We start from the raw sequence: 22,664 nt of genomic DNA on the forward strand, positions 1-22,664 counted from the left end.
GGCCTGGTGGCTGCCTTCCTGTCACCTGGCTTTGCTGGTGCCGAGGGAGGAAAGGCTGCTGTTTTCTTGAATGAAGCTCTCGGGGACCAGGGCCAAGTGGATTTGGGACCGTCTGTGGTTAGGGACAGTCTGGACCTCACAACCTGCCGGGCATTACTTCTAGGTGGCCGCACATGCCACTTTCCTCCCGCAGAGTCAGGTGAGAGGCGGCACTTTTTTAAGGGGGGTGCTCCTGAGAACGTCGGCTCCTCTCTCGGGGGAGGTCGGAGGTCCCGGGGCCCCAGGCCACTCTGGAAGCTTCCGACTGTCCCACTCCCCTGCTCCCTGCAGGGAGGGATTTCAGCCAGTGACCCGCAGGTAGCTGATTGAGTCTGGAATAGCTGCCTCCCCGCTCAGCAGGCACCAGAGTAAGGCACATTGCCGGCTGCAATTTCTTTCCTCCTCCTCTTTGAAAGCTTGTTCATTGGGAGCCTTCTGGAAACAGAAAATAAAAGGAGAGTCCAAAAAGGGACCTCGTTTGGTGAAGCCGGTGGAAAACTGCCACCCTGCCGAGCAGCCCCCGAAGGCCCTGGGTAGTGAGGACCTCAGGGTGACGGGCAGGGGGCTGTGAGGTCCCCGGGGCTCAGCTGCATCAACAGCAGGAGATTCGTGGAGCACTTGGTGAGAGGTCAGAGGACATGTCTGTGCATACCGACGATGTCAGTGATCATACATCTGCATTCAGGCCGCGGTGATTTATGGGGCATGTGCTGTGTGTCAGGACGGGGGCCAGACAATGTCCCTCTCTGAACTCTTGCATCAGCCCCGCGTGGCCGGCTTCATTCCACGAAGGAGGAGTCTGAGGTCCTCAAGGATTCACTGGCCACAGGGGCACCAGCGGGGACGAGGGTCAGGGTGAGTTCCGTCCGACCCCAGAGCGGGTCCTGTGTCCCCAAGCTGTCCTCACCCACCCTCGAGAATGACCCTGGCCTGCCCAGCACTGGGATGCGGGGTGTTGACGGTGGGCTGGGGTTAAGAGGCCCCAGCAGCTTTGAGATCTGACAGTCATGTTCTGGAGCGTCGCTGTGATGATTTTAGGTGGTAGACAGGTGAACATTTTAAAAACCGTATTTATGGTATTTAAGGGAAATATGTAGAGCTTGTATATGAAACCTGTGATTTCAAAGTGAACTCGGAGTTCTTTTCCAAGCACTGGAGGTAAGAAAAGAAACAGCGAGTCTTTCTAAATAAAAATAATAGTGTGGGTGGAGACGTGGGTGTGGCCAGCCGCTTGGTGGATTCTAGAAGGAGCCTTTTGACTGAGCCCTGGAGGCCCGGGCAGTGCTGGGGAGGCTGTGCTGGGAGGGCAGGCCAGGAGACTCGGTTCTGAGGGTTCTGCCAGCCCCTCCTCCTAAGTGGAGGTGCGTCACCACCTGAGAAAACCTTCCTGTCTTTCAGAATTGTTCCTGAGATTGTGAGGAGGAAGCTCACCATGGCCTGTGAGGCTTCACCTCATGCGTCCATGGTGGGGCCTCGTGCGGTGCCTGTTGCTGCTGAATTATGTGGAAACTGCACTGGCCTTCTCTTCTCCAGAGACTCTCTGGAGTGCTCCCAGGCTGAACCTACCCCAGGACCTTTGCACTCACTCTTCTTTCTTTCCGGAACTTTTTACCTAAAATATTTTCAAGACTAACGCCTTCTCATCATTCTGGCCATCTTCTGAGAGTGACCTTCTCTGTCCACCCTCCTGAAAGTCCCACCCTACTGAAAGTCCCCTCACTCCCCGTGCTAGGCGTCTGCAGATGCTTCCTGTGAAACACAGGATAGTGATTATTTGAGGCATGTGGGCCTTATGGGGTCGCTACTCTGCTCTGCCATTGCTGCTCAAAAGTTGCTATGGATAACGTGAAAAGAACTGTGCCTGGCCGTGTTTCAATAAAACTTTATTTACAAAACCACACGTGCCCACTGGCTGCCTATGCCACTCCCTGCTCTGCCCGAGGCCTGGCTGCAGTCACGGCAGTGACCGCCATCTACGGCACTCTAGTGTGTGCCCCTGCCCCCCTGCATCTAGGAGGGACACCCCAAGGGCAGGGATTGGTCTCCCTCCTCGTTGAGGGGCATCCCAAGGCCTTATTACCTGTGCAGTGCTGCCCTCCGGGGCGCCAGCCTTCATCCCTCTCCGTCCTCACCTGATGATCGGGAGCAGGCGATGCTGCCCCAGGACAGGCCACAGGAGGCCGGCAGGAAGGAGCAGCCCCGCAGAGGTCACGCAGAGGCTGAGGGGCTTCCTGAGGGTGCGGGTCTAGCTGCGTTTGGAGGACGTGCTTCAGCTCTCTGGGTTGAGTAGGGCAGGAGGGTGGTCCTCGCCTGGGGAGCAGCCCCCAGACAGACTGTGTGCCTGGGGAGAGCGCTGGGGGTCTGGAGCCACAGCGCACCTGGGGTGGAAGGGCTGAGGGTTGGGGACCCCCTCGGGTTAGGTCTCCTGTGAGCCATGAACAAAGTCTTCTTTCAAATCTGGGCTGGGGTGGCCCACACTCAGCGGTGGGCTTTACTCTCTGGGAACTGAACTGTTGTGTTGCTGTGTAGAGGTTTGAGAATTCTTTGTCCGTGGGTCCAAAACCCACCCACTGCCCGGTGGACTTGGCCCCAGTGTCCAGTGCCTGCTGGCATCTGGAGCGGAGCTGTCTGGTGTCCTGGATAGTCCGTAGGTCCAGGAAAAATGGCTTCTTGGCTCTTAAAATATATAGACACGGTGACGAGCCTCCACCCTGGCCTCCACCCTGGCCTCCACACTGCCATGCATGTAAATCCCATCCGGTGACAGTGGGGACTTGAACAAGCAGACAGGGCAGTGCTGCCTGTGCGGACTGGGAATGGCGAACCCTGCAGGGAGGCCATCCTGCTGTCTAGGAGGGGCTGACATAAGCCATGGCCCACCCAGCTGGGGACTGTACCTCCTCGTCACCCAGGCCAGGATGAAGGTCCCCAGGGTTCAGGGATTGCCTCCAGCTGCAGCGCCTTGGTCAGACCCCTAAGCTGGGGCCTTCCGAGTGTGGAGGTAGAAGACCCAGAAGGGCCCCAGGGCGGCGGGAGCAGACACTTATTTAGCACCTACTGTATGCGGGGATGCTGTCCATACCCACTGTGCTGTGCAGGGAGGGGTCTCCACGAGTCTTCCTTCTTTGGTGTTTCTACGGCGTCTGCCTGACTTTTCCCCAGCAGTGGTAACTTAGTAGTTTTTCTTTGAATCTGCTCAGGTTTTGCTTAGGCTGAACCTGTCAGAGCGTCCACGACACCATGCTGTTAATGAAGCCTGTTTTCTGCTAACATGCGTCAGTATAAATACACAGCTCCGGCAGGAGACAGACCCAGAGAAGTTTAGCCACTTTCCCAAAGTCACAGGAATTCGTAGAGCCCGGGTTTGAGCACAGCTCTTTTCTGGACCAAGTTGTATATGTTGGCTTCTCAGAGGAAGGACAGGAAGAAGGCTGTCCAGGTGCCCACAGGCTGGGTGGACGGGTTCAGCACAGTACTAAGACTGAGGCCAGCCTGGCCCTCTCTTGTTAGGAAGAGGCAGCTTGAGCCAGTGTCACCCAGGTCCCCATGGAGTTTGCAAAAGGACCTGCTGAGACCTGGGGACGGCTCCTCGTGTTCCACCTGAAAGGTTGCTCTACCTAGGGAACCAGTTTACAAAGTGAAAATGATCCAGTGGGATTCACAGTTCTGACGGGGCAAGATGTGTACCTTTTGGAAGGATCAAGATTCAGGGCCTCGGGTTCAATGTGGGCCAGAGGCGAGGGGACCTGGCTTGACCTACTCACCTCCCACCCTTGCATTTAAATCTGAAGAGTGTTTTATTGAGTCTGCAAAGAAAAATCCCGTTGTGGAAATGGAGGCCGATTTAGACAGCAGATTGATGGTTTTGGTTGACGTGTGCTTGCCAGCCAAGCCCTGGGGTTATTTTGGATGTTAGCCTCCTTTTAGACATAGGATTTAACAAATAACAAGCACACACACACACACAGTGACATTATTTGCTGCTCTCGTCTCAAAAAAAAAAAAAAAAAATCCAAATAATTAGCCAGGCACATTAATGCTTTGATGCTTTTGGACAGTGCAAAACTTTGCAAAGAGATGTTACATATTAGTTATAACTGGAAAGGAGTTGCTGTGCTCTTGAAGTGTTCCAGAGGCAAGCAGGCCTGGTTTGCAACCTCCTCTCTGCCACTTTCTTAGCTGTGACCCCTGGCAGGTCACGGGTACCCTCTCTGAGCCTCTATTTTTTCACCTATAAGATGAGAGCAAATCTCTTTATCCTACCCAATCCTGGGATTGTTCTAAGAATAAAATGATGCAACAGTTTGGATTTTTAAGTTGAAAACTTCTTCACGTATTGAGCCATTATTGCCAATAATAGCCTAGCAAATTTCCGTTGCCAAAGACTTCACATGAGAGGGCGGGGGTGCGGCTCAGTGGAGCGCGTGCCTGGCATGCCTGAGACCCTGGGGTCCGTCCTCAGCACTGCAAGGAAAAAAAAAAAAAAGAAAAGGAATTAGCATTCGCCATACCTTGCTGGCTCATTTAAAAATTAAGTGTGTAGAGTCTATAATTATTTGAAAATGCAAAGTTTAAAAAATTAACTGTGTAACTCTGGTATTAACTGAAGTTTGGGTGGGTAAAAGCCATAATTTAAACACTTTTGTGTTCCACACGCCTAAATTCAATGGTTTTGCCAGTTTGGGCTAAGCCGGGTAGCGCTTTCCAAAATTAAAGGTTTGATAGCACCAAGTCAGAGGGGAAGCCGCCGGATGATATCGTGCTGTTTGGAATAAACTTCGCCCGCTGTCCAGCCCCAGGTTGAGTGGACTGGTAGTCACGGGTGGGTGATCTCCTCTAGTCCACAGCCGACCGAGCGCTGGATCAGCAGAGCTCTCTGAGGACTGCGAGGGAGCCCCGGCCGGAGCTGCTTCAGGCAGCCGATCCCCTTGGGCGTTAGCCAAGGCTTTCCACGCTCAAGTTCAAGGGGGCAGGCAGCTCACCTGCCTTCATTTGCTAGAAAAACAAAAGAGCTGAATGGATTAATTTTCCCACATGCAGTTTCTTTCTCGGGGACCTCTTTCTTATGTGCTTATTTGGAGCACCGATAGCATGGCACGGCCTTAGAGGTCGTGTGAGATGTCGAGGGAGCGCCCAGCCAGCCCCGCAAGGGCACAGTGCTGCCTGTGCCACCAGGTCTCCAGACGCACGGCTGCATTGTGCTGTCCACCGCTGGACAGCCGGGCCTGCCGGCTCTCTGTAAATAAAGTTTTATTGGCACATAGCCACGCCTGCTCATTTACATATGGCCTCTTGCCACTTGCGCCCTCCATGGCAGTGCTGATGGTGAGTGGCTGGCCAGGATGAGTAGGTGGCACCGAGGGGCCTTCAGATGCACGTGGGCCATGTGGCCCCAGGGTCTCAGCCAGGCCACCACACACTCCTCTGAGAGTTGCTTTTTATGTCACCGTGTAGCGTCTCCCCATTGTTGCTACGTGTGTGGAGGCTTCCTGTGGGTGCCCAAGGATGTGCGGGGCTGGGCCAAGGAGCAGGGGTGCTTAGGGGCACAACCAGCGAGCGTGTGCTCTGGCTCTGCTGGACCTTCACTGACAGAGCTACTTGAGTGACAGCACGGGAGTCAGTGTGTGGAAGGGATGTCAATGTCACTCTCAGCTCCCCCAGAAATGAGCGTCCGGCATGCCACACGGGGCAGCCCGGGCGCCTCTGTGGGAGGAAGGCGGGAGCAGGCTGGGCAGGTCTGGAGGCCCTCCCGATGCTGCAGGCGTGCCCTGCCTGCGAAGGCAGCGCTCCCGAGGTCCCCGTAGGTCACCCTCCAAATGGGCCGCCTTTCAACATGGCGGCTGGTGACCCAGCAGGAGAACCCGTGTAGGAGACCAAGACCATCCTGCTTCCATCCCAGGAGAAAAGGACCGCCATGTCTTAAGCTCCCAAGAAGCTCTTTGCCTCCTCTCCCCCCCGCCCCCGACCCCAAAAGCAGAGCTCAGAGTGAGACTCTGCCCCCGCCCTGGCCCTGGGTGTTTGGTTGGCATCTGGTTGCCATGGTGTTTAATCTGTTTACAGGGATTATATTCTGATCTAGCTGGAGACTGGGGAATGCTGTAGAGTCCAGGAGGGGTTAAACCTGGGGTTCTGGAATCCCTGGTATGTGTGTGCTTGTGTGTGTGTGTGTGTGTGTGTGTGCACGCACGCCTGGTCCACTCACACGTACCCACGGAGTGCCCCTGTGCCCCTCCATGTCCCCGGGGCATTTGTTCATCCTCATGGGGTGAGGCAGGCAGGGGCTCCCACGGTGGCACCATCCGACCTGCGCTGTCAGAGACCAGATGTCCCCGAGCACTCACGGGGGCGCAGTGCCCCCACCTCCAGAGTCAGCTCAGCAGTGCTTCATCTGCTGCCCGAGCACATTTCTGCATCCAGTGTCCTGAAGCTTCCTCGTCACGGCCACGGTTATCAGGAGAAAGGACAGGGGTGCCTTGTGAGCGAGTGTTTGGAGACCGGGCGTTCTGAGCAGCCGGGTGGGGTGTCAAGCCGGCATTCCTGAGCAAGGGAGACATGTCATTCATTAACCAGGGACCGACCACGTGAAGTAGGCAGCGCTTTGTTCCGAGGGCGCTCTCTCAGGAGACCGGCTCGCCCTGCGAGGCTGTTGTGATGTCATTATTTAAATTTTTATCATCAGCCTCCGTAATAGCAGCTGATTTTTTGTGCAGGTTGAGGGCTGCCTTCAGGGATTGGTTTGAAGGCTCTCGGTTGAGCCTCGTGACTCGCCGTGACCAGGCGCTGTGATGATTTGCACTCTGCAGACAGGGCTGAGGACACTGCCAAGGTCTTCCAGCTCCTAGGGGCTGGACGGCAGGGCCGAGAGCTAGGCAGGTAGACTCCAGGGCCCAGGAGTTTTGCTGCAGGGTAAGGGACAGAGCCTCTTTATTAGAACATGGACAGCGATCCATGGAGTAGCCGGAAGCCGTGCAGTTAGCAAACCTGGGTTTGTTTCCTCTATGCCACGTCTGGCTCCCAAACACCTTTTGCTTCAGCATTTTTTGGATCCCACACAGGAGGAAGCTACCCATCACTGAGCCCATGGAGCCTGCTGGCTTTGGGGCAGTTCGCAGAGGCCCAGGCGCTGGCAGCATGTCCTGGGGAGCAGCCATGGACAAGCTGTGACATCTTGGGTCTTCCTCCCTGGGGTAGATCCTCCATGCTTGGCTCTGGTTGTACCGGGGATCCTGCAGGTGGCTAGGCGTCCGCAGGTCCTTTCTGTGCCTCAGCTGGGAAGCAGGGGTCTGTGGTCTGCAACTGAAGGCCTGTCACGGACACGCTGGACTCACCTCGCTGCAAAACCAGCTGAGCAGCAGTGGACGCCTTCCTCAGCTCTGCCCCCGCCTGCCTCTCTCCCGGCAGAGGCGCTGAGCAGGGAACTGCGGTTCAGGGTTGGCGTCCCTCCTGTCCTTGCTAACTGGCTGGTGCACCAGGTGTTCCTGAGGACCCTGGGGACAGCGAGGCCCCAGGCTGCTGGGGCTGGCCCCTTCTTGGGTGGACTCTCCGTATTTTGGCTCCCTCCTGTCTTCAGGCCACTGGCCTCTCACATCCTCTTCTTATTTTCTGCTTTCCAGTAAACGTCAAAATAGAATGAAATTGCAAGTTTGAACTTGACCTGTTACTCTTTCGAGCTCCGAGGGAGGCGGCCTGGCTGAGTCTGTGTCTCCCTGTGCTCTCTGCCGGCTTTTGGAAGGAGCCTCTGAAGAGGGTCTGTGTAATTTGCATCTTCTTGGCTCTCTGGCTTTCCCGTGTGTCATTACGGGCAGACTCTTTGGCCTGGGTTCCAGAGCCCGATTTGGGATCTCAGTGTGCGTCTCAATCTGGCATCTGGACCCACGATGTCACAGGAAGCTTCTGAGCCCCCTCCCCGCCGTCTTATCCTTCTAGCAGCTAAAAATGGACGGAGTAAGGATATTGTGGTCCCATCCGGTGAGCTTTCTACACACCGGAGGAGCGTTTCCAGAAAGGGGCCGGAAGTCGGGGACCTGCTCAGGGATGTTCTGTGAGCGCTCAGCAGTGTTTCTGAGCCACGAGGAGACTGATACTGGGCTCAAGAGGTACTTCAAAAATCAAGATCCAGTGGACTCCTTCAAAACAAACCTGTGTTGTTCCTGGTTTACAGGGAAGGTGACTGAGGATCTGAGAGGCCAGGTAACTTGCTCAAGGGCACACAGCCAGAAAGTAGCCAGGGCTGGATTAGAATGCAGAGCTGCTGGGATCCCAAAGCCATGTGGCTCTTTGAACCTCATACAGTGACTATCTCAGCAGGAGTCCCAGGAACCGGCAGTGAGCAGGCAGAGACATTTAATGAAGAAAGAAAGAAAAAGGAAGAAAAAAAGAGAGCAAAGGGATAAAATTTGTAAAGAAACTTTTGAGATCCGGTAGGAACCTCATGGGAAGATCGTGGGAAATGTCCCTTTGTGGTCTTTGGTTGTATTTTCCTGTTGTCCTGCCCAGGGCCTAGCTCGTCCTGAGCACACAGAATAATGTGCTGAATGAACATCGACTCAATAAGGAGAAGAAAAGGCCTCTTTCTCCCTCTTTTTTCTCTTGAATTAACATTTAGCTGTTCAGCATCTTCCTCCTTGTGGTCCCTTCTGACCCCCAGCTCCTAAGGCCAATTGGAAGGATGTGGGGAATACAGCTTCTCTTCCTGACCCCCAGCTCCTAGGGCCGATTCGAAGGATGTAGTGAATACAACTTCTCTTCCTCGGGGACCCCTTGGCTTCAGGGTCTCCCCATCTGCTCTCCAGATGAGCCAATGACTCATGCGCTTCCTCAGCCTTCCCAGACCTGCTTTCCACCCCCACCCCCTTTCCTGATTTCTTGCACAGAGTTCTTTGAGCTTGCAAGTGAAGGAAACCAGTTTGGTCACATTCAGGCCCCACTGAGAAGTTTGGTAGCTCCCAGCTGATAATTCACAGGAGCCCTGGGAGAGCCCTCATTGAAGCACAGAGAGGGAAGTGGTATGCGCTGGGTCACACAGCTTTCAATTATGGGAAATGCTGGGGACAGCGTGGGGATTTTGAGAACTGGGTGGAGGAGGGTGTAGACTGTAGCCACTACCTCATTCCTGGTGTCCGAAGCAGTTACACCGAGCACAGAGGAGGTGCATGTGAATGCGTGAATGGGCAGTCTTGAAGCCTCTGTGGTCCTTTGCACTGTGGGGGCACCTGGCGGGGCCCTTTCCTCTGCCATCTGGCCTTGCTCCAGGGGCTCGGTGGCCTGGCTTGGCTGGCTGCAGGCACAGGCTCTCTCTGTGCGACCCGGTTGGTTCTGGGCCTTGCAGTTCCGGGCCTGGGCCCCTCCTGGCTCACCAGGGCCCTGGAGAACGGGCATCTTGCAGCGGGCGGGCGCTGCCGACCTCAGCAGGCTGAGGAAGACGCCAGAGCCGGGGCTGCTGCCAGGCCTCTCTGAAGCCTGTCCCTGTGAATCGCCCTCCCCAGGGCTCCCAGCGGGTGAGAACAAGGCTGGCTGTGACCAGCCCCTCGCCTCTGGGTGGGGCGTGCGGTGAATGGAAAGTCCGCCGCAGGCCTCGTGGCTTGGCCCCAGCAGCAGGGATGTTTTATAAAGTGACTTTTCAAGGCCTTCTCCCTCCACCGGGCTTGGCAGCCACTCCGGGCTCCAGAACTGAGCCGGCCTTGTGTCCGCCGGGAAGAAAGCCGTGGAAACGAGGCGGGGAGCCGCCGCGGGCTCCGGTTCCAGGGGAACAGGGCGGCGTGCTGTGCGGCCGCCGGGACAGAGCGCGACAAGTGGCACATACATTCCCCAGCGGGAGTTGGCTCCGAAGTGCCCAGTCCCCACCTCGCCCTGCGCGACCTTGGTCAGCGGTGCCAGCCGTGGGCGTGGCCGCCGGGGTGGCCAGGCCAGGGCAGCGCCGAATGCCCCCCTCTCCCCGCGCCCCGAGCGCCGTGCTGTGGGCCGACCCTGCGCTGCCGCCTGGTCCGCGCGGGGCGCCCCCCAGGTGTGCGGAGGAGCGGCGGGTGCGCGTCGGGGCCGCTGCACCCGCACCCCGCGCAGCTCTGGCCACGCCCCGGTGAGTGGACGCCCCTCGGTTGCTTGCGTTACAAGCGTGGCCTGGACCGGTCAGCACGTGGCTGCCCGTTCACCATGTGACCTTGACGGGGCCCTCCGCTTGGCCTCGGTTTCCCCACCGGTGTCATGGGGACGGGCATCGTCCCTGGTGCAGGATGGAGATGAGGTCAGGTGGGGGAGGCCGGCCCCAGAGCGGTGGGTAAGCGGCAGGGCTGTGGCCACGACGGCGGGACTCACAGGCCCGCCGCGGTGCCCGGGGTGAGCGTCTGCTGGCCTCCACGGGCCGGCCTCCTTGGGCAGCCTCCTCGGGGAGTGAGCCGGCCTTTCTCTCTGCCCCTGCACCCGTGCGCCTCACACACACGTCTCTCTGGCTTCGCCGCGGTTTCCCACGAGGGCCTTAAATAACTCTCAGAAGCACTGCAGAGAAAAGCTCCTTGTCCCTCGCCCAGCCAGTGGACAGCTCTGCTCTTTACCCACTGTGTTGCTGGGTTTTCTTTTTTGGCTCCCAAAAGCAAGTCCTGTGTTTCAAGCCCCTGCTGAGAGTCCCCAGGCCTGGTGGTCTTGGAGGCTGGCCCTCGGTGGAGGATTGTGTTTGCGGTGGTGCTGGGGAGGGCCATTCTCAGATGGGCATCTGGCAGGAGGGCCTTTACCTCTCCTCAGACAGGGGTGAGGCGGCCCCTGGGCAGAGATCCATAGGTCCAGGTCCTGGTTCTGCCATTTCCTGGCTGTGTGATGGTGGGCAGGATGCTAGCCCTCTCTGAGCCTCAGCTTTCTCAACTGACAAATGGCCATGGCATCCAAGGTTGGATATGAGGAACAAAGGGGGCTGTCCACGCAACCTGGGGGCCCCGCCCGGCACGCAGGAGGCATCCCTGCCCAGTGGTTGCTGCTGTCAGCGAGCCACCTTCCGCTGAGCGTCCGTCTCTGCATCTGCTCTATGCCTTGCCCAGGGCTCAGGGTGGCCCTGCTGCCTGTGCCTGGTGGGCACAGACCCAGGACCCGCTCATGTGAAGAGGACGCGGTGGCCAAGACATCCTAGGAAAAGGCCCCTGGGCAGACCCCAGTGAGGGGCCCCTCTTCTCGGGCGCTTTGCGTTCCCGCCTGTGAGACCATCGCCCTGGTCTGCGGGTGTGGTTTTCTTCAGTTCCAGGTCCCTTCCGGGGTCTGACCCCTGTGCAGCTGCGCCGCCAGGTCAGTCGCCCCATGGCAGCGCCTTTCCATCCCGGCGACGTGGCCTGGTGGACGTCGCCGGTCTCCAGCTCAGACGTCTAGATTCCGGCCGATGTTCTCAGTAAATACCGCAGTAAACGTCTCTGCGCGTGTGGCCTGCGTTTTATTTTATTTTTTCAATTATTTTCCCAATAAACTTTCGCGCGTGTGATAACAGATCAGCAGACCCTTGGGGAAGCCTCGGCTCACGCGGCCAGGTTGGTGTGTGGCATGGGGCGTCCACCTCTGTGCGCCCCTCTGGGAGGGTGAGCCCCACGCGGCCTCTGCAGTGACCGGTCCTTCTGGTGGCTGCTCCCGATTCCTGGAAGGCCATGTTCCCATTCCCATTTCGCAGAGGCAGGTGAGGTTACATCAGCCTAGGAAGGATGCTAAGGGATGTCGTCCCTCCCACGGGTTGGCTGTGGAAGTTTGCAGTTGAGTCGCCCTGATTGGGTCCCAGTACCTAGCACCCAGCACCCAGCAGCACCCAGCACCCAGCCCCCAGCACAGATGCCCTGAGCTGCACTCACTGTTTGTTGACTGACTGATGTGGCTCCCAGCATTCCTGCCACAGGGTAAGCGAGCATCCCAGCCAGGGCTGGCCCCTCACGGCAGCCCCGGGGGCGTGCGCTAACTGGTCCTTAGCGCTTCTGTTTGAAGGTGCGGATCTGGGTCCCCCGCCCTCCTGCGTTTTCCCAGAGAAATGTCTGCTTTCTCTCCGGCAGAACGTTTTCATTATATGGAGCAGGAGGTTGGCCTGAGGTGAGGAGAAGCCCTGTTTCCCAGGAGACCGTCGAAGGCTTAAAGTTAATAAAGGTGCCGCTGCGGGTGCGGGCGGGGTGCGTGGTGGTCATCACATGCCCCGTGGGACCGTGGGGACAGCCCTGCTTTCCCTTAGAAGCAGGTTTGGGAGGAGATCTGAACTGGCGTATCTATAGACAAGTGATCGCCTCGGCTCTGAGATGATCTGTCGAGAAAAATGCCATCATCTTCCATCGAGGTCCGGGCAGCGCGTGTCTGGGGCACTGGCCGTCGCGGCTCTTGCCTGGAGATGCCGAGAGATCAGGAGGGAGGACGGCCTCCGCTCAAAGCCTGATTGCTCCTAAATCAATTGAGTTTTCTGCTCTCCACGGCCAGGCAAGGAAGGCCGGCTCCCCTCGGCTCCGGGGCTGGCCTGCGGGTGTCCACACCCAGCCCGAGGCCTCAGGGCCCACCTGGCCGCTTCAGAGCCAGGGAGCCAGGGTCTCGGGAGGAGACTCAGAGGCGGCCTTGAGAGTCTGCAGCCTCTGCTTCCCCAAGGCCTGGAGAACACCACCTGTCCTACGCTGAACCTGCCTCCGCCTGGACTTGCTGGACTCCCAGCCTCCCCCGCTGGGCTCCGACCTCCTCTGAAGGAGGGTGCTTGCAGACCGATTGGTCAAGATGCGTCACACTGGCTCAGGGCCCCGCAGCCACGGGACTGTGGTCATTATGGAAAGGGGACCTGTGGACACAGGTACAGCAGAACGTACAGGAGGGCCACGGGGAGGTCAGCGGAGCCTCGGGAGTGGCCAGCAAGCGGGCAGGTGGCTGGGCGGCAGCCAGCCCTGTCCTGCGTCCACCCTGGACCTCAGGCTCCAGAATCTGGAGACAGCACCCAGCATGTGGCCCTGAGTTACGGCCGCTGGAAGAAGCGAGTCCAGCCCGCAGGCCGCCGCGGGCCCGCCACCCACCTGGACCGGCCACGCACACCAGGCGAGTCCCACACCACCCAGGCCCGCTGGGGCCCTCACGGCGCCCCGTGCCCGTCTGGGTCTCCGTGCTCCATTCTTTCCAGAAACAGTCGACTGCACCTCGCTGCTGAGACTGTGACCCCGGGAGGCGACCCGGCCTCCTCCTGCGTCCTGCTTTCAGCAAGTGCCTAGCAGTGCGCGCGGGAGTCAGCAGATCTGCCGACTCTGACCCTGGAGACCTGTCGACCTCTGACCTTTGCCCTGAGTTGAACAGTACCAGCTATTCTTTTTTTGGTACCAGGGATGGAACTCAGGGGTGTTAACCACTGAGCCACATCCCACTCCTTTTAATTTTACGTTTCACTTAGAGACAGGATCTCCCTAGGTTGCTCAGGGCCTCGCTAAGTTGCTGAGGCTGGCTTTGAACTTGCCATCCTCCTGCCTCAGCTTCCTGAGCCGCTGGGCTGACAGGCGTGTGCCACCGTGCCAGGCATATCCTTAGTTTTAACTTTTATCTGTTGTTGGCCAGGCTCCTTAATTTTTATGGGCCTATGTGGATCCAAATCTGTGTTCTCCAGTAATGATTCATATATGTGAAAAAAGCTCTCTGGACTTCGAAGGGCCCTAGAAGAATGGGAGCAATGGCTGAGTCTTCTGTATGTCTCAAGGCGGGTGGTGAGCTGCTTCCTGTCCAGCTTTCACATTTCCAGGCTGGGCGTCCTTAGGGAAGTTACTTAACCTCTCTGAACCTTGGTTTTCTTGTCTGTAAAGTGTGATGATTGCCTTGTCTGCTTCATAGTTTGGCAGGGGACCAAGAATATGTATGAGAGGCCTGTGATGGTAGTGGAGCCGAGGCTGTAGATACAAACAAAAATGGAATGAACAGGGTCATGGGGATTGTGTTAAGTTGCAGAACAGGTAACTCCTCAAAGGGGGCGGGGTGGGAGGGTGGGCTCAGAACTTTGAATCGGAGCAGAGAGGCAGATGACTGGGATAGTTCCCACCCTCCCAGTATTGTCTCGAGTATTTTTAAGCACTTTGAAGTTCATGAAAAGTAGATTTGCAGACTATTTTGGGCCCCTTGGGCCACCATTCTCTGGCTTTGCTGTAGAATTTGGTTCAGATGGAGGTTGACGGTGATGCTTCTTCCTGTTCCCTGATCCTGCCGGTCTCTGCATCCTCTTCAGGATCCTGTGAAACACAAGGATCAACACTGACCAGGGAAAAGTCAGGCTGCCCCCACCTCCAGGAAGCCTCCCCTGGTTGCGCAGGACTGATTTGAGTTGGATCAGGGGTTGCCAAGCCTTTTCTTAAAGGACCAGATGGGAAACGTTTCTGAGGTTGAAGACTGTCAGTCTCCTGGGCAGCTCCTCAGCATAGCCCCTGCCAGGGACCCCAGGTTGAGATAGGCGGCCATGGTGCAGTCTGGCTTCATCCATGCAAACAGGCCGGTCCAGGGGCCGCTGACCGGAGTGACTTACCTGTCCCCTGTGCTGCCCTGGAACCCTGAGCTTGGCTCCTTCCAGGTAGTCTGCTGCCACAGCTAGGAAGGAGTAAGGTGTTTATTGAGCACGTACTGTAAGCTGCGGGCTCTTTCGACCCCTTCTTTTGTGACCTCTCCATTCTCACGGTGACTTTGGGAGCTTCTGCCACTGTCCCCGTTTCGCAGATCAGAACCTCGAGTCTCAGAGAGGCTGAGTAGCTTGCCCCAGGCACCCAGCTCAGGAGAGCAAGCGGAGCTTCTGCACCGTAGCAAACTCACTTCTCCGGCTCAGGCGGCCGCTTCGCACACTGCGTGTCCTTGGTACCCTGCCCGGGGGTGGCCTGGAGCTTCTGCAGGAGAGACGGGCGTCCTCTGGGGATCTGTGCCCTGGCCGGAGGGCTTAGCCACCACGTGCCTGGGGACCGTTTCTGCTCAGCCCGGCCAGCCCGCCCGCCGCAGGGCAGCCGCGGACCTCCTGGAGGCCGTCTTGGGCGCGGCCTCTGCACCCCGGGCTTGATGACTGACAGCTGTGGTCCGGGCTGGCCAGACCACCTGGGCCTCTCAGCAGCGCCGACCTCTGAGGTCTCCACACGGGCCCCGGTGAACCATCCCGCCTCCGAGGCTGGTGGAGGAGCAGGAGAGGGGTCCAGCACCGGCCAGCGAGGCCCATCAGAGTGGCAGAGGGACGGCGCCGGGGCCTCCCCGAGGGCCCCGAGTGGACAGGGTGAGTCGATTCCTATTTAAACCCTCCAGGGTTTCCCCGCACTGACCGAGTCCCGGGTGGGCACCCGGCACGCCGGGATCCCTCCGCGTCAGGAGCGAGGCGCCGGTCGCCTGGGGTGTCCACGCTGGCCGCTCTGCCGGCTGGGCCTAGGTATGGTTATGAGCAGTGACGCCATCAGGGCGATGGGTACAGCGACCTCGCAGCACGCCAGGCACTGTGCCGGATGCGTTCCCTGCTGCCTCCATCCACCCTCTCAGCTCCTCTGTGAGGCACGGAGAGGTCAAGTGATGTGCCGGAGGACACACAGCCAGTGAGCGGCACCGTGGAGGTGAGAACCCAGGTAGTCTAGTTCTGGGGACAGAGCTCTTGGGGTCTCTGTTTAGGCTCTCCCTCTAGACCCAGCGTCCTCCTTCCGGTCACCTGTGGAGGCTCTGGAGCATTGCCACAGGGCCAGGTCATGCCGGAAGGCCGTGAGGACAGAGCGCTACACCCTGACTCAGTCCTCCTCGCCCTGCCAAGAGGGGAGGAGGGACAACCTGGCTGGCCGGACCTGGTGGGGCACTTGGGACCACCTCTGCCCCTCCTGAGGAGAGGCTTCCACGGGAGTCGGAGTGACTGGGAGCCGCACCCCTCAGGGCCTAGGGACCCGGCTCAGTCTCAGTTGGAGCTGCTGTAACAGAAGCACCGACCCGGCGGGCAAAACCCTGGGGTTCTCTTCCAAACCACACCGTACCCTATTTTGCAAAATGATGGGCCAAGAACTTATTAATTTGACGTTTTTGTGCACTTTAAACCGGGGGCCTTTCTGGTAAAAACTGAGTGTCTGAATTGGGATAGGCCATCACCCAACACCCCCATGAGCCCCTGTTCAGCCCTGCAAGTGCCTCCTTTATTCACTGGACAGATATTCTCAGCCCCCAGGTACGGGCGGATGGGGTGGGCACGACATGAATGCAGGGTGCAGGAGACCCCTGAAGCAGACAGAAAACGGGGGACATATCCAAAGGGCAGGTGTCCTACCTGGAATTCAGATAGGACCATGGGCTGAGGAGTGCGGCCCTGGTCAGCCATTGGGGAGGTGGTGTTTGGCCCGAGACCTGAATGGCCAGAGAAGCCACCAGAAAACCTGGGGAGAAAGCCTTCCAGGCAGAGGGAGAAGGCTTTGAGGCCACAGAGGCTGGAAAGTTCTGGAAACAGAGGGCGGCCGTCAGTGCTGGAGAACCGGGACGTGAGACGGACTGGAGGGCAGGCAGAGGTGAGGTCCTGTAGCACCTTGAAGTCCAGGACGAGAAGTTCAGATTCCCCTGCTGGCCAGATGGGCCACCCTGGAGCATGCTTGATTTACGATTGGCTGCTTGTTTTTTCCTTTCTTTTCTTTCCTGCATGCCATGGGTGCTGGGGATGGAACCTACAGCCTCACACAGACTGGGCAAGCGCTTGCCACTGAGCTACATCCCAGCCCTTTTTATCTGATTTTGAGACAGGGCCTGGCTATGTTGCCCCGGCTGGCCTTGAACTTGAGATCCTCCTGCCTCAGCCTCCTGAGTAGCTGGGATCACAGGCAGGCGCCACCACGCCCGACCTGAGATTTGCCGTTTCCCATGTTACGTGGGTTTTGGTTTTATGCAGGTCCCTCTGGCTGCTGGGTGGAGAGGGGACGGTGGGGGACTGAAGAGGTGTTGGGATCTGGAGATGACCAGGACTTGAAGCAGCACGGGGACGGTCAGGGTCAGAAGTGGACGGTTCTGGGCACGTTCTGGAGTCGACTCTGTTGGACTTTCTGTGAATCGGAGATGGGATGGCTGGAGGGCCCTGGAGGAGAAGGAGCTGTCCAAGGGTCACACTGTCAGAGTGGGCGTGGGCACTGGGGTGGCCCAGGTGCCCATGGGCTCAGTTGTCTTCCTGTGGCTTCCCGGCCCCGCGGGGCCGTTTCCTTTCCCTGCCTCTGTCTGCCAGGCTGCCTGGCAGCCAATCCACGCAGACACAGCCACAGCCTTACTGGGGCAGACTGTTTGGGGCCAGGAAAGAGGGATTCACTCTTTCTCGGCTGTGCGCTTTGGGGCCTGTCTTCCTGGTGACCGTCCCGGCCTGCCGTCTGCTCCCGCCCTGGAGATGGGGTCCGGATTAAGAACAGATCTTCTGAACCTGGCACCGACTTCCCCGGCCGCCCCTTCCCTCTGTGGGGAGATGCTCAGGATGCTGAGCAGGTCGGGGTGAAGTGATCTTTTGACTGTGTGCAGATGAAGAGTGGGGACTTCTGCAGACAAAGGGCAGGCCCGGCCTTCGGGCAGAAGGACAGCTGACAGGTCCCACTTCCTGTCTTGAAGCTCCACGTGAATTTCTACTTGACTAAAAATACCTCAAGAGCTGGACGGTCGCTTCAAGAGCTGTCGGTAAATTTAAAACAGCTTTGCGTGCGGCTGATTATAGCCGCGAATCAGTCAGGAGAGGTGTCTCTGCAGCACAGTTTAACTCCTGCTTCCCCGTCCCCTCGTGCATCCTGTCTCCTTCCATCCTTGGGTGGGTGCCTTGGAAGGGTGGGTTGTGTCCTTTGTTTCTTGGTTTCTTTTTCCTTGGAAGTGATCGATGGCCAGGAACTCGGTGGAGTATATTGATGGCTTGGTGACTGAGAAGTAGCCCTGTGGTCCGTTTTCAGAAGATAATATTTAGCCCCAAATGTAAAATTACTTGTAATGTGAGCCAAGCAGAGCGCAGAGTTCCAAGCTGTCGACTGTCAGGATCGCACCCATGGGTGAGGCAGATTCAGAGGCACCTGAACAGCCCCGGACGGACAGGAGGTCGGGGAGGGGTCAGCCTGACGGCGGAGGGAGAATTCTCTCTGCTAAGGAAGAGTGACTTGGGTAAAGAAGTAAGAGCTGCCTACCTGTCAGGAGGCACTCCCCCAGACCAAGGGAGGTGGGGACAGCCAAAGGTCTCTTTCTTTAAGCAACCAATAGGAGACAGTGAAACCCAGGCGATGGCAGGGAGGTGCACACCCCACAGCACTCAGCCAGCGAGGAACTGGGAGGGACCGTGCGCTTTGGGGACCCCTGCTCCCCAGTCACCAGATCCCGCAAGACCGGCGGCCCTACAAGCCTGGCTTTTCTGCTGCACCTTGTGTCTCTCAGTCCATTCCTTGGGTTTAGGCGGGTGAGCGCGATTCTCACTGTGGCCGTCTTGCTCAAGAGGAGCTGAGGTGGAAATGTCCTGGGGCCGTAGATGCAAGCTGAGCCCCTAGAGTGGAAGGAGAACCAGCCCTCTGCAGAGAACCGGCCTTAGAACTTTGGTGGCACTCTCTTTGTTCCCCTGGGACAAGGCCAGACCCAGGCCCTCCAAATCCCCTTTGCTTCATAAGCGAGGGACTGATCTGCTTGGCCCTGCAGGGTCATCACAATGAGGGGCTTAGCCAAGTGCAAGGAGGCACCTGCCTGTCATTCCAGCCGCTCAGGAGGCTGAGGCAGGGGGATCACAAATTCAAGGCCAGCCTCAGCAGCCTAGCAAGACTCTAGGCAAATAGCCGGGCCCTGTCTCAAAATAAAAAGTAAAGAGGGACTGGGGGCGTGGTTCAGTGGTCAGGCACTTGCAGGAGGCTTTGGGTTCTATCCCCAGTACTAGGAAAAAATTCTAAAAAGCAGTGAGTTTGGCTCAGCGTGTTCCCTCCCCAGGCCCCTGGCCGCGCCCTCCCTTAGCGGGAGTGGATCCCCAGCCACTGAGGACAGGCCAGCAGCCTGTCTCTGATCTGCCCTTTGACCCCCTTCGTCCGCGCCCCACGCCTGTCTCCCTGGCCACTTCTCTTCTGCCTGGGTCCCCGTGGAAGCGTCCTTTCCTGCGAGCCCTCTCTGGCTCTCTCTGGATCGCATCTGTGGTGCGTGAGAAACGTCACACTCTCCATCACTCAGCGGAGGAGGGCGTGGCCTAGTGGGGGCTCTGGGCCTGGGGTGCCAGCTCCTCCCACTGTCGACACCTGAGCCCCGTCTGGTCCTCACCGCTGCCCAGCCCCCTCCTGATGGACCATCCTGGGTCATAGCTTGTGGACACGTTGGCCCTGGTCACCTGGCAGCCTCAGTCTCCCCCTCTGTAAGCCCACGGTCACGGTGGGCTGGTGACATAAGTTCTTGCAGCTCTCGTCGGAGGGGCCTGGATGTCCCTGCTGGATTCTTAAAAACGCAGCGTCCACACATACTGCCGGGCCCTGGAGCTGGTGAAGTTGCAGCCGCATCCCGGCCTTGCAGACCCCTGCGCACTGGGCTGCTGGCCCCTCGGGAAAAGGAAGAAGTGGGGTCTAGACAAAAGCCGGCTGGCCGTGCGTGCTGGGGAAGGTGCTGGACCTTCTCTGCAGGAGATCTGGCCGCAGTGGGAAGGGCGGCTGGAGAGAGGCCTGTGGGGACCAGGCAGAGCATCCAGGGGCAGGACCGCGCCCTGCGCTGGCCTGGGAGCCACTCTGGTCCCCAGGAGGGAGCAATTGGATGGAGATGCTGGCAGTGAGGATCTTGCCGGCAGCAGCCGCTCCCTCCAAGGTGCCCTTCCCCGAGCCGCCAGCGCTTGGCAGATGTTACCTAATTAATCACTGGCGCGTCCACCGGGAGCCCAGGAGCTGATATCCCCATTTTTCAAGGGAGGGAAACGAGGCGAGGGAAGCTCTCAGGTGACCTCGTGGGGCTGCCTCGGGGGAGGGGCCTGCGGCCAGTTCCTGTTGATCTCCTGCCAGGCCCTCAGCCCTCTGGGGGGGAAGCTGGCAGGGCTTCCCGGGGTCTGGTGGGAGCAGCCTGTGCTCTCTGGACGGGACCGAGTCCAGCCTCGGGACCGAGTCCAGCCTCGAGCTGGTGAGTGGGGAACAGCTCCCCGGCTCTGTGAGGCCACCCTGGCTGGGGCCCACCTGGACCTCGGGCTCCCTTCTGCCCCTACAGCCTCCAGCTTCGCCGCTCTTCCTGGTATCTGCTGATCCCCGACAGACCCTTGGTGTGCTCCTCTTGGGGGAGATTGAGGTCTCCAGAAGAGGGTCCGAGCAGGGCCAGGGAGCGGGGCGCGAGACCCCGGCCCAGGGCTCCTTGACACCTGATGGGAAGACTCAGCACCATGGGAACCATTGGTAGAGATGCAGCAGGTTCATACAGGAGAGCAGGGTCAGGATCAAGAGCGTGCCAGGGCCATCTGGAGAGTGTTTGGGGCCGGGCTCCTTCTTAAAGGAAGCCTGGTGAGGGGCGGGCACAGGAAGGTGTGGGAGGATGACACCGGTCTGGCCTCTAGATGGATCCCTTGACCGAATTGGTCTTCGTTATGTGATTAACCTATAATGCTGGAATGTCCCCCAAATTATAGCTTTCAGAAAATGTTCTCTCTCTCTTTACTGATTGGTGGACTAATCAACAATGATTGGTAGATTTATAGTTTCCCAGATATGGGAATCGACAGGCCTGGCAAAGCATGTTGTGGAACTAGAATTGTATTTCCTTGCTGGCCCTTCATGTCTTCTTTTTACCGGTTTTTAAATTTCTCCTCTCCTCTGTCACTCCTACCTTTTATGATCTAACCTCAGGGTCTGCTTCCTCTACTTGGGCCAGAAGGCTCATTCTGCCTCCCACTGGCCGAGAGTGGAATCCCCTCCCTCTGGAGCCTGGGTTTCCTCTGTAAAATGATAGCAGTGCCCCTGTGTCACTGGGTCACAGTGGTTGATGGAGTTCTGCCTTGCGCTCCACAGCACCCGGAGCATTAAATGACAGGAGCGCCCTTACTGGAGGGCCTGGAAGATACACGGGCTGTATCAGTGCTCTGAACTGGCGGGTGGGCACAGGTGCCCCTTCTTTAGTGAAGGTTGGGCCATGGGAATATCGCATGAGCATTAGTACCGGCCATGGAATCTTGCTCCTCTCGGCGTCTGTGATCATTTTAAAGAAAACCCAACACCATTCTCCGTTCTGGCTGGGCCAACTCAAGCTTTTGCTCCAAGTCCTGGGGCCCCTCCACCTCTCCAGCAAGTCCTCAGTAATCCATAAACAAGGCTTAAGCTGCTATTTAAAGCAACTCTGCTGTTAATCCTTTTGTAAAGGCAAATCCTTCTGGAATGCGGACCGCCTCCCCGCCCCCACCCCTTCCTGCAGCTCCCACTGCGTGGACTCAGGATTTCAGCCGTCTTTACTCTGTGGCGGGTCATCTGGGATGCAGGCGTGGAAGCGGGTGGAATCACTGAGGGTCCAGCTGAATGTCCTCTTCGCGTGGAGGTGGGAGCCGGGCCTGGGGCGAGGCCTCTTCGCATCTGCGTCCTTGCAAAGCCCAGCGTGTCTCCAGGCACGATTCTCAGCTGTTACGTAAATGACATCTTTTGCTTTTAATTGTCACATAATTATCTTAATATGGCAAGCGGTCGGCTTCCTTCCCTAAGTAATGCTAACATAAACCCTGCTCCTGTTGAGCTGTTTCCTTGCCAGGCACGATTGATTCAGAGCTCTTGCCACCAACGACCCCCTGATTTAACTCATGCGCCCTCCACCACCTCTGCCCGAGGTGAGCGCTGTCCTGCGGAGACTGAGGTGCAGAGGGCCAAGCCCACTTGTGTCCCCGGTCGGTTGAAGAACATGATCAAGTTAGTATACAGGTGGCATAAAACTGTGGACAAAAACACAGAAGTAGCGAATGGGCCTCGGAAGCTTGGGCGTGTTCCCTTCCCAGGTGACAGATTTTCAGAAAGGTTCTGCTCGGTGTCACTGGAAAGAGAGGACTCTTGGGAAAGAGACCCGACCAGGGACAGATCTGCTGCCCTGGGGACCAGGCGAGGTCCGGCGCTCACCCGGAGTGCCAGGGAGGAGTGTCTGACGGGCACAGGAACCAGGAGAGCAGACTGCTGCTGGGTCGGCTCCAGACAGACCAGAAGGGGAGCTTTACCTCTCCAGCTGCTGCTCTTGGTCTTCACGCCCTGCAGGGCCTGGACCAGCCGAGACTGAGGCCCAGGCTCCTGGCAGCTCCCGCCTCCCTCCAGGACTCTGCCACCCCCTGTGCTCAGGAACTCCTCGGGGCCCCATGCGGAGGACAGCACCCTCTGTCAGGTGTGGCGGACACACTCTGCCAGCGGTGATGTTCGCTGAGCCTTCCCCAGGAGAGAGGGAGCGAGGACTCAGATGGCTTATTGCTAAACAGGACCTTGCATGCATCTGCGTCTTTACATGCGGCCATGTCAAAGAAGTCAGATGGGTCTGGAGAGAGACTCCCTTGAACTTGGAGCAGCTCCCTGCTAACCGCTGTGCTAAATGAAGCTGTCCGAGCTGTGCACACCTCTTCACAGGCAGGTGTTGCTCCGCTGGATGCTCTGCATTCGGGGCTGGGCCACCCACGCCCCATGCAAAGTGGGCGGTCGCTTCTCATAGCCCGGCCCCGTGGGGCTGATCTTCTGAGTCGTCAAGGGAGGTAGAAGATCCAGAACTTGAATGCA

At 58.1% G+C, this 22,664-nt stretch overlaps 1 protein-coding gene across 3 annotated transcripts in view; it reads left to right on the forward strand.

Annotated features, from left to right (window-relative positions):
* XYLT1 (xylosyltransferase 1) overlaps positions 1–22,664 on the forward strand; it is a 257,946-nt gene that overhangs the window by 35,129 nt on the left and 200,153 nt on the right. Inside the window, exon 1 of one of the 3 annotated variants that reach the window (XM_079120852.1) lies at positions 21,284–21,541. The exons of the other annotated variants lie outside the window; for them this stretch is intronic. Within the exon in view, the coding sequence (XP_078976978.1) occupies positions 21,398–21,541 (144 nt within the window). The 5' untranslated portion in view covers positions 21,284–21,397. Of the gene's footprint in view, positions 1–21,283; positions 21,542–22,664 lie in introns of those variants that run through there. 3 annotated transcript variants of the gene reach the window in all.

Source organism: Sciurus vulgaris (assembly GCF_902686455.1).
Source record: "Sciurus vulgaris genome assembly, chromosome: 18".
In the NCBI taxonomy this organism is placed as follows: Eukaryota; Metazoa; Chordata; class Mammalia; order Rodentia; family Sciuridae; genus Sciurus; species Sciurus vulgaris.